The sequence below is a fragment of the Corvus hawaiiensis genome, chromosome 13 (assembly GCF_020740725.1).
Source record: "Corvus hawaiiensis isolate bCorHaw1 chromosome 13, bCorHaw1.pri.cur, whole genome shotgun sequence".
Lineage (NCBI taxonomy): Eukaryota > Metazoa > Chordata > Aves > Passeriformes > Corvidae > Corvus > Corvus hawaiiensis.
This window is the reverse complement of record NC_063225.1, coordinates 56,320-69,735: the sequence shown is the minus strand read 5'-3', so window position 1 is coordinate 69,735 and position 13,416 is coordinate 56,320. Positions and strand designations below refer to the sequence as shown.

Genomic DNA, 13,416 nt, shown 5'->3' with positions numbered 1-13,416 from the left:
ACCTTTCACAGAATTTTTGCAAAATGGTATTTATTATACCATTTGTATGCTCATGTTCCAATGGCCTAAGAGCTACATATTCTAATCAGGAACATAACAACAGAGCTGTAATTGCTTGTTTCTATTTGTACAAATGTTTGCTGCACATTCTGTAAATAAAGTTATATAATCCAGTATATAAGTAATTATTATTTAATCTCCCTCCTTTAAAAGCATAATTTTCAAGTGCAAGGTAAATATCAAGCGGAAGCAGCAGTAGGGTGGAAAAGTAGCTTTCAAGTATCTACATTCTCCACCTAATTCACATGTCTGGAATAGATTCAATGTGATCAGCAAAGCCCCCAGACACGACAAAGTGCTCCTGCTTGGACACTAAATTTGCTGCTCACAATCACAAAATGCTAGTGCCCCTCCTAGAAATACAGTTGCCCATTCTCATATCAGACATCATTACTCAAAATGTAAAAATATAGAGTGACTGTCCTTGAACAGTTCACAACTGAAAAATCATTTGTTTGAGCAAAGCCATGCACGCATCACTGAACAGACAAGAATGCCTAGCAGTGCTAGGTATTACCTATAAAATGCATCACCACTTAAGATGCTTCACTTAAAATAAATTACAACTTGATAGAAGTGATTGCATCAAGCCCAGAAAAGATTATCAATTAGTATGTGGAACACATCTAATTTCTAACTCCATGGACAAGCAGCATGTCAGATTATGAAAGACAACTTCCTCCCTTAATAAAAAACTCCCTTTTAGTCAATTGGTCAAATCAGACCAACCGAGCAGACTTTGCAATAAAGACAAATCACTTAAACAGCGACTTAGACATGCAGACATTTAAATGAATTGATACAGCTTAGTAGAGAAGGACACTATTTTAAGCATTTAAGCAGATGCATGCTTCCCCAATCTCGGAAAACAAAGGCAAGCTTTCAGAATGCATTCCTAAAATGCAGAGGTCAGACATTATAGAGAAATATATACGACAAACTTAGTAAGAGGTGCTACTCTTGCTCATCTGCAAGAGTTTTTTTAGGGTTTTTCAACAACCAAAGAAGCTAACAGACATGGAATACAAAAGTGGTTAAGGAACAAGCTGCTTCCAGCCAAATGGGAAAATTCCTTGATATACACTGGACAACAAAGAATAGGAAAGGAGAAAAAAAGACAATCAAAAAGAAAAATGCTGTAAGACACTTAGAGCCATTCATAAGCACTTACTGGCAAGCTGTCAACAATTACAGCAATTACACTTTCAGGCAAGAATGACACTACCTTACAGCTGCTGTAAGAATTCAGTACAAAGCTGTGCTCTAACAGTACCAGGATGGAAAGGACTATAAAGGAAACAAAGTGTGACCACAATAGCAGTCCAAAATTCTAGCTTCTGCTGCGATTTTGTAGCGTCAGAGCTACACTAGAAACCAGATGAAGCCAGTTAAGAACATGATTTTCCTTGACATTTCTGCACAGACACAGCTCAGATACAGTTCACTGCAGCATATGGGCACTTCTGCTGGCTGAACGTCATTCATGAAAGCAGTACTAAAACATCTCTGTTTGCATGATGAAGACTGCCTAAATAGGAACTGGTTTGCAAATCAAAGTGGCAGAAAATCCTTGTAGAACATTTTAGTATCTAAATTAGGAAGAATCTGAGGCTCATCGTTTTCCAACACAAAAGAAAACTCAACAGGAAGTGGATGGCAAAGATTTCTGTTGCCACATTTTGCCACCGCTAAAACTTTGGCATTTAAAATAATTGCAAAAGTACTCCCGACATTTTCTGCAATACTTGATCAACTGAATGAATGCACAGTACTAAGAGCCATGCTGAAATCAGCTTAAGTTAGAAGGAAGAAATTCTTTTTGCCAGTCACACATAGGCTTGGAATCCAACAAGAACCATCCATTTAAACAATCAAGCGCACACATTAAAATGTATTACAAACCTTACTGATGTCTGTTCCAAATCTACATGCAAGGTTAACATCTTTTTAAAGAAGCACATAAGACACTGACAGCTTAGCCAAGTTCTTCAGTGAGGATTGGCTTTCATCATCTGTCGAGAATATGACTACTACAAGATCAAGTCAGATTGCTACTAAAAATTGTAAGAACACTCCATGCAAGCCATAAGCAATCAGCTTTGCACAAGCTGATCAAATTTAATCACACCACCTTGGAAAGGAAGACTGTGAGACACATGCTCTTTCACCTCATTTCCCCATCCCCTTACACAACCAGGAATCTTCCACAGCTTCTCCAGCCAACTGACTTTTGTGCACAAAAACATAGAGGGGAAAAAAAGGCACTTTTAGAACTCATCCCTACAAGAAAAAAAAGTCAAGTCAACTAAATCTTAACTTAAAAATTAAGTCAGATCCCTCAGAAGACTTAAAGAAGGTAACATGTTTGTTACAAATCTTCACTGGTTATAATTAGATGTTAAGCTGTCACTTTCTGTTTCCAATGGATACTATACAGACACATGAACATTTAACGATGCTGTATGCTACTTCTAAGATAAATCAGTATTTTAGGTAAAATCCTGCTTGCGTAATAAACTTAATTTGAAAGGTAAAAATCAGCAATACAAAGGTGTCACAGAGAATAAAGAGAACAGAAAAGATTACAAAAAAGCAGCAAAAAACAATTATAGAGGAGGACTAGAGAACTAGAGAAGAGCAACAAAACAGGAAGTTTTTTGTTTGGATTTGTTGGGGTTTTGTTTATTGCTTTTCATTGGACAAATATTTATATCTTTCCTCCTGAATATGATGCATTGCTTATTTCAGCCAAGTACTGGGCGTATCTTAAATATATAAATACATACTACATAGCTATGAGGGTGGTACAAACTTTTTGTAGTCATACTGCTTAGTCCTCAAGGTGCCAAAGATCAATTGTCTCCCACTTGCTAATCATTTTTGCCAACTCTATATAAAGCCCAAAAAATGCCAAGAGAAAACCTACAATTATTCTATGAACTAAGAGTAATTTTAATTCTCCAAGATATGCTACAAATTAACTTCCCAATTAAAATAGTGAACACTTAATGTGAGAGATTGTTTTCAAATTAAAAAATTGCAGACATATATTTGGACAAAATTGTGGAGTTAGGGCACCTAGATTTTTCTAGAGACTGCAAATACTTGGATATGTACTCAACAAGACCATTATTTTTTTTCCTCTCTCCACAAAAAGAAGGTTCCCTAACCAAAGATTGGTTTGGGTTTTTTTCCTGGTGACATTTTTGCACACAGTTGCTTACGAATTTATTGCTATTACCAGTTTCCACATGGGAAAACGCATATTGACTGCTAGAGGAGGAACCCATGTTAAAATCCTCTGGACTCTGAGCTTCTTCACCATCAGCTGGAGCTTCCTCCTGACTCTGAGTTTCTTCTGGTTTTGGAGCTTCAAGTGTAACAATGTCAGAATCATCGCTAATAGTTCCAATGCAGGACCCATCATCAGGAATTTTTTCTTTATTTCCCTAAGGAAAGGGACAATATGAGAATTATTCAGACACATAAAACATAAAGTAATTAAAACAAACAAACAAAACCCCAAGAATTGTTAGAACTTTAAGAAAGGAGAAAATTGTGCCGTTATTTTAATGCCTTCAAAACATTTCTTGCCATTGATGGATGGGGCTTATGGAAGCTTCTGAATAATGTAATCTGTAATGCAATTTACCTCTGCAACTGTCTGAGTTTGCTCAAAATCAGATAGAGTATTATCTACTGCTGGGATCTCTTCATCATTGTTGCACTGAGCTAAATGAATAAAAAGATGAAAAAAACAAGCAAAAAAACATGGGATTAAAACCAGTAACCACAAATTATGCCCATGCCCATATAATATTAAAATACAGTGTCACAATGTTACTTTTTAGGAGTTCAAGCATTGATGGTTCCTTCCAAATTACTCTTACTTGATCTATGACATTACTAGGGAATACTTCTTTTATCAATAACACTTCTATAAACTATCTTCCAGCAACACCAGTGCACACCGTTCTATAACACATCTAAAGTATGGACAAAATGAAAGATATTCTACTAATTTCACATATTTCAGGAAAAAATACTCTTATAAAGTTGATGATTGAATATTTTCCGTAACACTGATGAAGCAAATACTCCGACAGAGGTCCACAAAATATATGAAATACTAATTTTGTGCCAATGCCATAACAAATATTTACTTGTTTCATGAAACTGCTCCTCTTTTAATATCTTACCTTGCAAATCAATTGCTTGCTCCTCTTCTTGCAAAGAAACATATTCTTCTGAAACAAACTCATGGTTATCATTTGTGTTTCCATTTTCTGAAGTCACTGTCTCTATGTCAGAACCCTGAAGGTGAAGAGTTTAAATGGACATTACAGTTATTGGGGTTTCCAACAGTAAAGCAGGAAGAAAGGGTTACAAAGTTAACAATATTAGTATAATAAAACCAGAATCTTTAAAACTGAAGACAACTTCGATCAAAGAAAAGCAAGTGAAACACCAAGTAATTAACTAGAGTGAAACGAGTGTTAGTGTGGAATACTCATGATGGAGGCTAAAAAAAGTCAGAGGAGGACAATTCTAGTGGGAAGAAATGATGGCAATTTAGGCATTAATTAAAAACTACACCAAGTATTTTAAATAACTCTTTATTATCTTTGTTAGACCTGTTTATTAAATGGTATTTAGAGAAACAGAGGAGGTTTTGAATATGGGATCTAATTCTTGCTCCCAGGTCCATCTATTGTATGCAAATACACACACCCTCCCAAAAATATAATTTTCAAGCATACCAACATGAGTTCTAATAAATACTATTCCCAGGAAAAACTATATATAACTTTTCTCCATATCGGCTCCTGCCAGAAAATTTGCAAGGCTGTTTATATAGTACATCTCTGACATCTCAAAAACAAATCTTTGAACAAACTCTACATTGGATTTCTGTCCTTAATTCAGAAGGGACCCCCAGGTATTAGTCAGCTGCCAGTCAGCAACAACACCAGAGCACAACAGGAACTGCAGATAAACAATGCCAGGAGACTGCAGGGTACTAAAGGCAAGCAATATGCTTGACAATTCTAAATATTTAATATTTATATTGTAATTTTTGTTTAAAATAACTGATTGGGCATCATTAAGGCTATTAGCAAACTATAAACACACATAACTGAAAAATACTAAGTGACTCTGATCCATAAATAGCTTGAGCTGTTTTTGTAAACAGAGATAGTTATTTTTGCAACAGCAGGTGTGAAATTACAGTAGCAGCAGTACTTCCAGATCAGTTTCCCTGGATGTCTCATTGCAGGACTCAAGCAAACATGTATGCTTTTGTTTTTAAGAGGAGACTGTACTTCAGGTAGATGCCTCAAAAAGAATTGCGTAAGATACATTCTATAATCATGCCACAAAGTTGTGTTTCTTTTCAAAAGGCTTCAAAAATTAACTGGTTTGGTAAGCTGTTAAATACTTTGTATCTTTTTCTCTTTTTAAACACTTTGTATCTTTTTTCCTTTGACTACAAAAGTATCACACGTTTAATTTCAAGTGTTTAGCAGAAGTTCACCTTTCATTTATAAGTAACTTATTAAAATCTGAGTGGAATCTCAGGAAAGAAAATATGAAGTTATTTGGGGGTTTTGGCTTGACTGGGTTTTATAGATAGGTATACAGATTTATTATATGACAATTGTTCTCTGGTGTGATAGAGCCACTACTGTAGTTTCTTAAATTGCTAAGAAGAAAAAGAATAACAAAATTTCAGTTTGCCCAAGCTCCACAGGAAAAAAAATTCAGGAGCATGGCTTAAAACAAGCTTACAGTTTTAGCTAAAATCCCAAGAAAACGGGCTAGCTGAGTGTGGGGTATGCCCAGCCCCTGGCCTGGAGGGATCTCTGCTGAGATAAGAGATTTCGCAATCGTCCAGCAGGACTCCCTCTAAAAGCAACCACTTCTTTGGTCACTGCGAGAAAAGACAGACCCACAATCCTTTACGAGACCCTGTGCAGATCCTTTGTAACCCATTGGTCTTCATCCATCCCCTGTATCCCTATAAAAGCTAAGGCCTCTGCCCCTGTTCAGGCGCCAGTTATTACAGCTGGCAATGGGGTCAGTAGCTCTGACCCAGGAAGAGGTGACCGGTCCGGGGAGATGGTCCCGAAAGGAATCGCCTTCCCGAGGCCCGGTGTCTTCCCTCAGCTGCTGGCAGGAGGGTCCTTGCAGAGACTGTCAGCTCTTTAGTGATTATCAGCTCGTGATGCCAGCTCAGCTCTGCAGGGCAGCCTCCAGGCCAAGTCAGACCAGAGAGAGAGACGAGAGGCTCGTGTGGCTGGTTCCGCACTGAAGGTAGCTTTTTTGTTGGTCCCCTCCGGTGAAGGGGAAAGCCAGGGACGAGAACTCTCTCTGACAGGGGCAGAGGCCTTAGCTTTTATAGGGATACAGGGGATGGGTGAAGACCAATGGGTTACAAAGGATCTGCATAGGGTCTCCTAAAGGATTGTGGGTCTGTCTTTTCTCGCAGTGACCAAAGAAGCGGCTGCCTTTCCAGGGAGTCCTGCTGGACGATTGCGAAATCTCTTATCTCAGCAGAGATCCCTCCAGGGCAGGGGCTGGGCATACCCCACAGCTGAGCACGTAGTAAGCCATCCTTTTCTCAAAAACACACAGTCAGGTGTGAATGCATGAAGTCTCTGATTCACTTCATCAGATGCTGGACCTCCCTCACTATTCCATTTCAGCAATAGCAAGAGGTCAAGAAAAGATATTATCACCTCCCTACCTTCCTACAAAAAATTAGCAAGTCCTTTCTTAGTAGTCCAACAACGCACAGCACTGCTTCTCTGTCCACAGCACACACTGAGTCCAGCACACACAGCTGCCAGCTCCCTGCAGTCACAGCCTGGACAAAAGCCACTTCTTTCCCCTCTTAACTCACTGGAAAACAAATGCAGAAACGGATTCCACTGTGTCATCATCCATACAGTCACAACAATATGTGAGAAAATAGTACTGCAGTACTCCAAATTTGTCTAACCCCTAGTTCTACCCCTTTCCTGAACACCCAAATCAATTCACTGAAGTATACAGAAGTCCATGTCCCCCCTCCTGGGGTTACAGCTGTGTGAAGGTTACCTGGCCATCCCATCCATTCTACTTTCTTCATGCTCAGATTCAAAGCTGTCCTGCCAGAAGAATGCTAACAATGGCAGCTCTTAAACACCAGTGTTTCTCCCTTTTTATTTCACTGAATCAGGGATGAATAACTGGGAACACAGAGTCTCTGTGTCATCGAAATCTGTTCTGCTTTGGCTAGACAAATCCCAGCCACCCTATAATCTTGTGTTATGGTAACTTATTTAGACTACATAATTCATTTGCAGTTACAGTGTAAAATAACCATCCCAAGAATGAAAATAAAGTCTGTACTTCACAGCTGAATAACTCAGCTGCTGAACTCAACTTCTAAATCCTTTCACTTTTATCTGAACTCCATGAATCCAGCACCCTGTACACTCTTGTAGCCCACTTGGCCTTGAGGAATGGAGTGCATGAGTCTTCTGTTTCTTTTGGTGACAAGACTCTCAACTTATCATCCAGCCAAAAACATGGAAAAGAAGTTTGAATCATCTCTTAAATACCACCTTGCAGCCAAGAGAAATGAAAGCATGGCCCAATATTTATAAACATGAAACTGTATCTCTTGCACTTGTGACACGGAACTATCGAAACATGAGTACAATCGCAAGTTTGTAATAATTTGGTTCTGAGTTACCCATTTTAATTACAATCTGCAAAACAAGGGAGTGTGCAGTGAAGGACAACTGATCACTATGCATGATCTTTAGCCATTTTTTCCTCCTTTCCTCCTCTGAAAGAAACATGTCAACTACTGTTCCTTGAAATTTTTTCTGGGGCAGGCAACAAGTAGATGCAGGCAATACCTAAGTGTCATTCCAGGAAAACTGTCAACCTGTCTGTCCTGAGGATTCTGGCTCAATAGCCTCCTCAGTTTACAAGACAATGCTAAATACTTAAGAACCAAACCAAACGAGCAGACCAACTCAACCATCCTACACTCACACATCAGCCAAGATCTGAAGAGATAGAAAAATCCTCAAGACTAAAGGAGGAAAGGATACTGGACACCCGCTCTACCAGGTAGGGCCTCGCAGAAGTTCTGAGGAACTCAGGCCCACCTTGTTCACTGTGGCGAGGGGAAGATAAAACATTCACCTTATCTAGATTAATGTGTCTACACCTGAGCAGGTTGTTGAAGGCACCTTTACAATCACCACAGTCAGTGGAGTCATTTGATCAAACCTAAGTGCTGACCTTGACATAAGACTCCTGCTCTCCAGACTCCACTGACTGCATTGATTTCATCCATACAATGCAAACTTTGAAACCAACATCAGATCCAGACACCTATCCTGTTATAGTCATGGAATATACACTTGTCCCTTTCCTAGTTTTCTACAAGGAAGACTATTTAAGGACAGAGGGCTGTTCCTGAACAGCTGCTGCTGAAACTAGGATCAGATACCTCAGTGGTAGAAAAAACTTGGGGAAATCATGGAATCATTCCCTTCTGCACAAGATATTTTTCCTGCCCATTATTGCAAACTTTGTTTGTTTTGGTGAGGGTACAGATTTTTAAGGAAAAGAAGAAATATATTAGCAACAGCAGTTACAGAATGTTAATGTTTTCAGTCAGGATGGAACAGAGGAATGCATGCCACTAAAATTCTACCAATTCTTCAAAGTAAAACCTTTGCAGAAAAAGAAATTCTTTTAAATATCAAAATTTATACCAACTATAGTAAAAGTATACATTTCTTAAAATAGTAGTTTTATGATTTACTTATAAGTTTCTCTTCTATATTCTCTGTTGGTATGCAAGATCCACACAAAACAAGAATTACTAAGCTGAAATAATATTTTATTGCATATAGATAGCCTTAAACTGACAGAATTTTACTAATGTGAAACTGGGTACCTCATGATTGATGACAGTCCAGCCGCAAGATGAATCACTGTCACTGGAATTTTCAGACATTTTCAAAGCACACTGCAAGTAAAAGCAGACTCTTTCAATATGCAAGACACACAATTTCACCACTCTATTGAAAAGAAAAATAAACAGAAGAATGCAAATCATGATGCTACAGAACAATACACTAACACACAAACTGTTAATCTGGAATTGAGAAAAAAAAACCAGAATAAAAGTTGAGAAAGAAAATATATTCTTTTGTACTTATTTCCTATTATCTTTTTTTGTACTTGGAACAAATATAGCTTTGCTAGGTACATACCTATTTCAGCCAGCCAAAAAGCTCTTAGACTAGCTAGACACACACACACGCGAGGTAAGTCAATAAATCAATTATCAAAGTTAAACAATGATGCTATAGACAAATTTTAAGATGATTCACAATTCGGTACATGAAATAATTTCTGTTTTGTTGTATGCATAGAAACCACAGTTTATTCGAGAAAAACACTGTGGGCAAAAACAATGTTTCCTGCTTCTTTTGCTCCTTTCAAATACATCGATTCTGAGGAAAATTGAGAGAGTACCTGGCAACTACAAAAACAGAATGAAAATAACCCAAAGTATAAATTTTATTTGTTACAATACTACCAGCTGACTGGTAGCCACTTTCAGAAGAGAACTATCCAGCTGCAGTTGCCTGTTTATCTTTTCTCCTTTTTATCAGGAATTTACCAGGAATACAGAGTATTCATTATCACTGCATATTCAGATCAATTTTTCAAGTCCTTAACTAGCAGAAAGACTTTATAGAGAAGTTTAATATATTTCTTGTTCCTTGAAATAAAAATATACCAAGTTGCTATATAACTAAATTTATTATGGATTCACCTTGGTGGAAAAAATCGTCCCAAAACGGAACAATTTCCAATCGATTGCCTGCTATATTATGCATCAACGTAATAAAACAGCCAAAGAAATCATGGTTCAATAAAGCTTTTATCATAGAATTTCAGACACCTGCTTTATTTCCCACTTAGTTAATTCCAGTAAGAACACAGACGAAAGCACCTATGCATTTAAATTTATTAACTCTCTACTTAATCCTGTCTTTACTCCCCATTTCTTAACACAGAAAGTATACGTAAAACTTTGAAAGAGAACATCTAAATACACCAGTGTGGCTAGAAATTGGCACAACAAAATATAAAACTTCCATTTCCATTTAGCTTTCTCATAAAACACAGTAAACATGTGTCTCATATCTCTGCATTATGGTAGTTATCACATGCTTTTCTAAAATAAAACTTTTTTCTCATCAACTTCAACTAATATACTTACAGTTCCACTGTAAAAAAAAAGGCAATGGTGACAATCACAACAACAGTTTAAGCACAAATATTCACTAACAATCAACTTGGGTATCAAACTTAGAGAGAAACTGAACTTCTGTTTTTTTATAAAGCCCTACTTTGAATATAGTTGTCATTTTCCTGTAGATATTTTTCTTCCTTCATTACTGCTTTTCCTGGAATCTCAACCAGGGAATGTCAGGTTGGGATGGGGTGGGAAGAAGTCTATTTTGGTTTGATTTGTTTGGGTTTTTTAAATCACACTGCATACAAGGATCAATTTATTTTTTAATCTTGATTTATTTTTAAATTATACTTCTTCATTCATCAAAACAACAAATGCCCAAATGGCAAAGACTAAGTTCCAGAGTTTACATGTGACAATGACATCTGCTTACTGTCATTAATTATTCTGACTTTGACCAGGCATCCAGCAGCAGCAGCAGCATTCCTTTCACAGGAAGGTAACTACCAGCACCAGAACTCATCACCTGTGAGAAACATCACTGGCTACATTGCAAAATCTGAAATGAATTCCTAAAAGACAACTTCAGGGCACCAGTACAGTTTGATACAAGTGCACCTACAGATTTTGAAAGCCCAAATTGTAACAGCAGACTCTGTGCTGGACATTGCAACATCTCTCTTCCTCCAGCTAACTCAGCATTTCACCCTGGGCTCCGGCTAACTCAACAGAAACACCATCCCTCTCTCCCTTTCCAGCCACCCAACAGACTGAGAGGTAACTGAGCACTCCATTCCGAACATACAGCCATGGGTTTGGGTTGCACATAAACATCTGTCTTCCCTTCCCAAACAAAAGTTTCAGGACCTATGTGGGTACCAACATCATCAAAACACATTAAAAAACCAGAGAAACAAGCAGACAATCAATCATCATTTTCTATTACTTGCTTGTCTTGATAAATGGCCTGGAGTTAAAAGTTATTTATTTTTTATTCAACCAGACTATTACACTAATAATGAATATTTAGCTGCATTCAGGTGACAAATCACAGAAATAAAAAAAAATTTCAATATTAAAAAAAATAATGGAAAAAAAAAATTACAAGAACACTAAGGTTTATGGTTAGAACTGCTAAATTTAGCCAAATTGTGACTGATACATAGATAGTTTGGCATCAGACTGAAGGGCATCTCTAGGGTAAATGTATTCCTCTAGGTACATTCAGCAAACACACATGTGTAAAAGAGTTATCAAAATTAAAGCATTTTATAACTTATTTAGATCTCAAAGATCAAAAAAGACCTAAAAAGTTTTAATTTAAAAATTACCTAGGTACAACATTCCTAAACTTCAATCGTCAGCTAAACAGCTTATTTTTGTAAAAGATTAATAGAACGCACATAATCATAACGAAACCCGAGGTCAAACTCAATCCCTTAAGTACACTGAAATACAGTCAACTAATTTGAACCCAGTGGCTAAACTGACCCACTCACAAAATCTTCTCCACTAAGAACCAGCAGGCTTTTCCAATCAGCCTAAAGGAGCTGGAAATGTTGGCACTGTCTTCCTGAATATAACTTTTTTTAAAAAATTGTTTTCAGCAGGAATTAAAAAGTCATAAAGCCTTCAAACTTCCTAACAAATCGAGATGACATGAATGGGTTCTAGTTCAATAACAGCAGGGATAACTGGAGGACACGCTAGAGTGTTACACATCTCCTGCACGTCAGGCCAAGCCAGAAGGAAGGACTGGGGAAAAAAACCCAATCAAAACCACACCCCGTGGTGCACTGGTTCTGTATGCTCACTACGTATCTTCATTGCCACTACTGACATCACCTTTTTAATTTCTGTCTAGACAAAATAAATATCCATTATGTTCAGAGTTTGATTTTGTATGTATTTGGGGAAGGGAGGCAGGAATTCAAAAGCATGAACTGTTTTCCTATCCTTAGTGAAATGTGAAGCAGAAGCATAAGGTGTAAAAGCTTACAGACATATGTATTGTTGATAACATAATACCAAGTTATCCCAGATATGTATATAAAAATACATCGGAGATACCACATCCTATTTATCCACAGTGAAGCAGAATAAATACCAGTCTCAAAAAGAACCACTCCAGTCTAAACAAACCCTTAACTTCTATCATCTAAAAAGAGGATTTCCTAGACTAAAAAAAAAATAACCTTCAATAAGCATTAACAAAGATGAGTAACAGGCGCCAACAGGAATATGAATGTGTTCTACAGAGTTTGCTGTGCTGTCATTCCAAGTAAAAACTCTCAGTTCTCTTCTACAGTCGATTCTTTGTCGCACAACAGAAATAAAAACAGGTTCAGTGCTATTACACTTCAGGATTCTCATGGACGTTTATTATTTCTACTAAGTGGTAATTTCTTCCTCTAAGTAACATTCTTCCCTAAGAATATATTTAGCAACCCAAATTGAATACAGAACATTTCCTTGTTATGAAGGAAAGACAAACGTGGCTTCTAAAAGCCAGACTCTCCCAAGGCTGGGCATTCCCTGCTCAGTCCCTACTCCTTGTCTCGCGCAGGTGTTCCTGGAGCGTACCTGAACCAGAGCGCGGCTCGGCGCCAGCGCAGTTGAAGCGTCAGGACACTGTTTATGAAACAGAACACCTTGCATCAGCCGGCGAGGCAGCGGTAGATAATGACAGAGAAGGAAGTTGGCAAACGCCAGCGCCCAGAGCCGGGGCCGGCACGGCGGTGACCACCGCCCGGAGCCCGCTCGCCCCCCCCCCAGAGCAGCACTGCCGCCCCGCGCGGCCCCGCTCACCCGCTCCGTGCACCAGGAGCGTCCACCCCGGCCCCGGCGCCTCGGGCTCTGCCCCGCTCCGGGCGGCACCCTCCCCGCGGCGGCCGCCGCGCCCCCCGGAGCTCCCTGCGGCCGGGCCGGGGCAGGGCGGCCACCCCCGTGAGCCGGTCCCGCCGCCTACCTGAGCGTGGCCCTCGCGGGGACCGGCACGGACGAGGGGCCGCGGCCGCAGCCGCCGGTGACGCCGTCACAAACAACCCGGCCCGGCGCCTGCGCGCGGGGCGGCGCCC

At 39.0% G+C, this 13,416-nt stretch overlaps 1 protein-coding gene across 6 annotated transcripts in view; it reads right to left on the bottom strand.

Moving 5' to 3' along the window:
• CCPG1 (cell cycle progression 1) overlaps positions 1-13,416 on the bottom strand; it is a 22,710-nt gene extending 9,294 nt beyond the window's left edge. For 3 of the 6 annotated variants that reach the window (XM_048318346.1, XM_048318340.1, XM_048318344.1), the window contains exons 1-5: positions 13,308-13,415; positions 9,026-9,097; positions 4,260-4,374; positions 3,713-3,792; positions 3,302-3,509 (exon numbers count right to left, since the gene is read on the bottom strand). In XM_048318346.1, coding sequence (XP_048174303.1) covers positions 3,302-3,509; positions 3,713-3,792; positions 4,260-4,374; positions 9,026-9,085 — 463 coding nt within the window. In that variant the 5' untranslated portion in view covers positions 9,086-9,097; positions 13,308-13,415. Of the gene's footprint in view, positions 1-3,301; positions 3,510-3,712; positions 3,793-4,259; positions 4,375-9,025; positions 9,098-12,922; positions 12,971-13,147; positions 13,170-13,307 lie in introns of those variants that run through there. The other 3 variants (XM_048318342.1, XM_048318345.1, XM_048318343.1) reach the window with 3 other exon arrangements.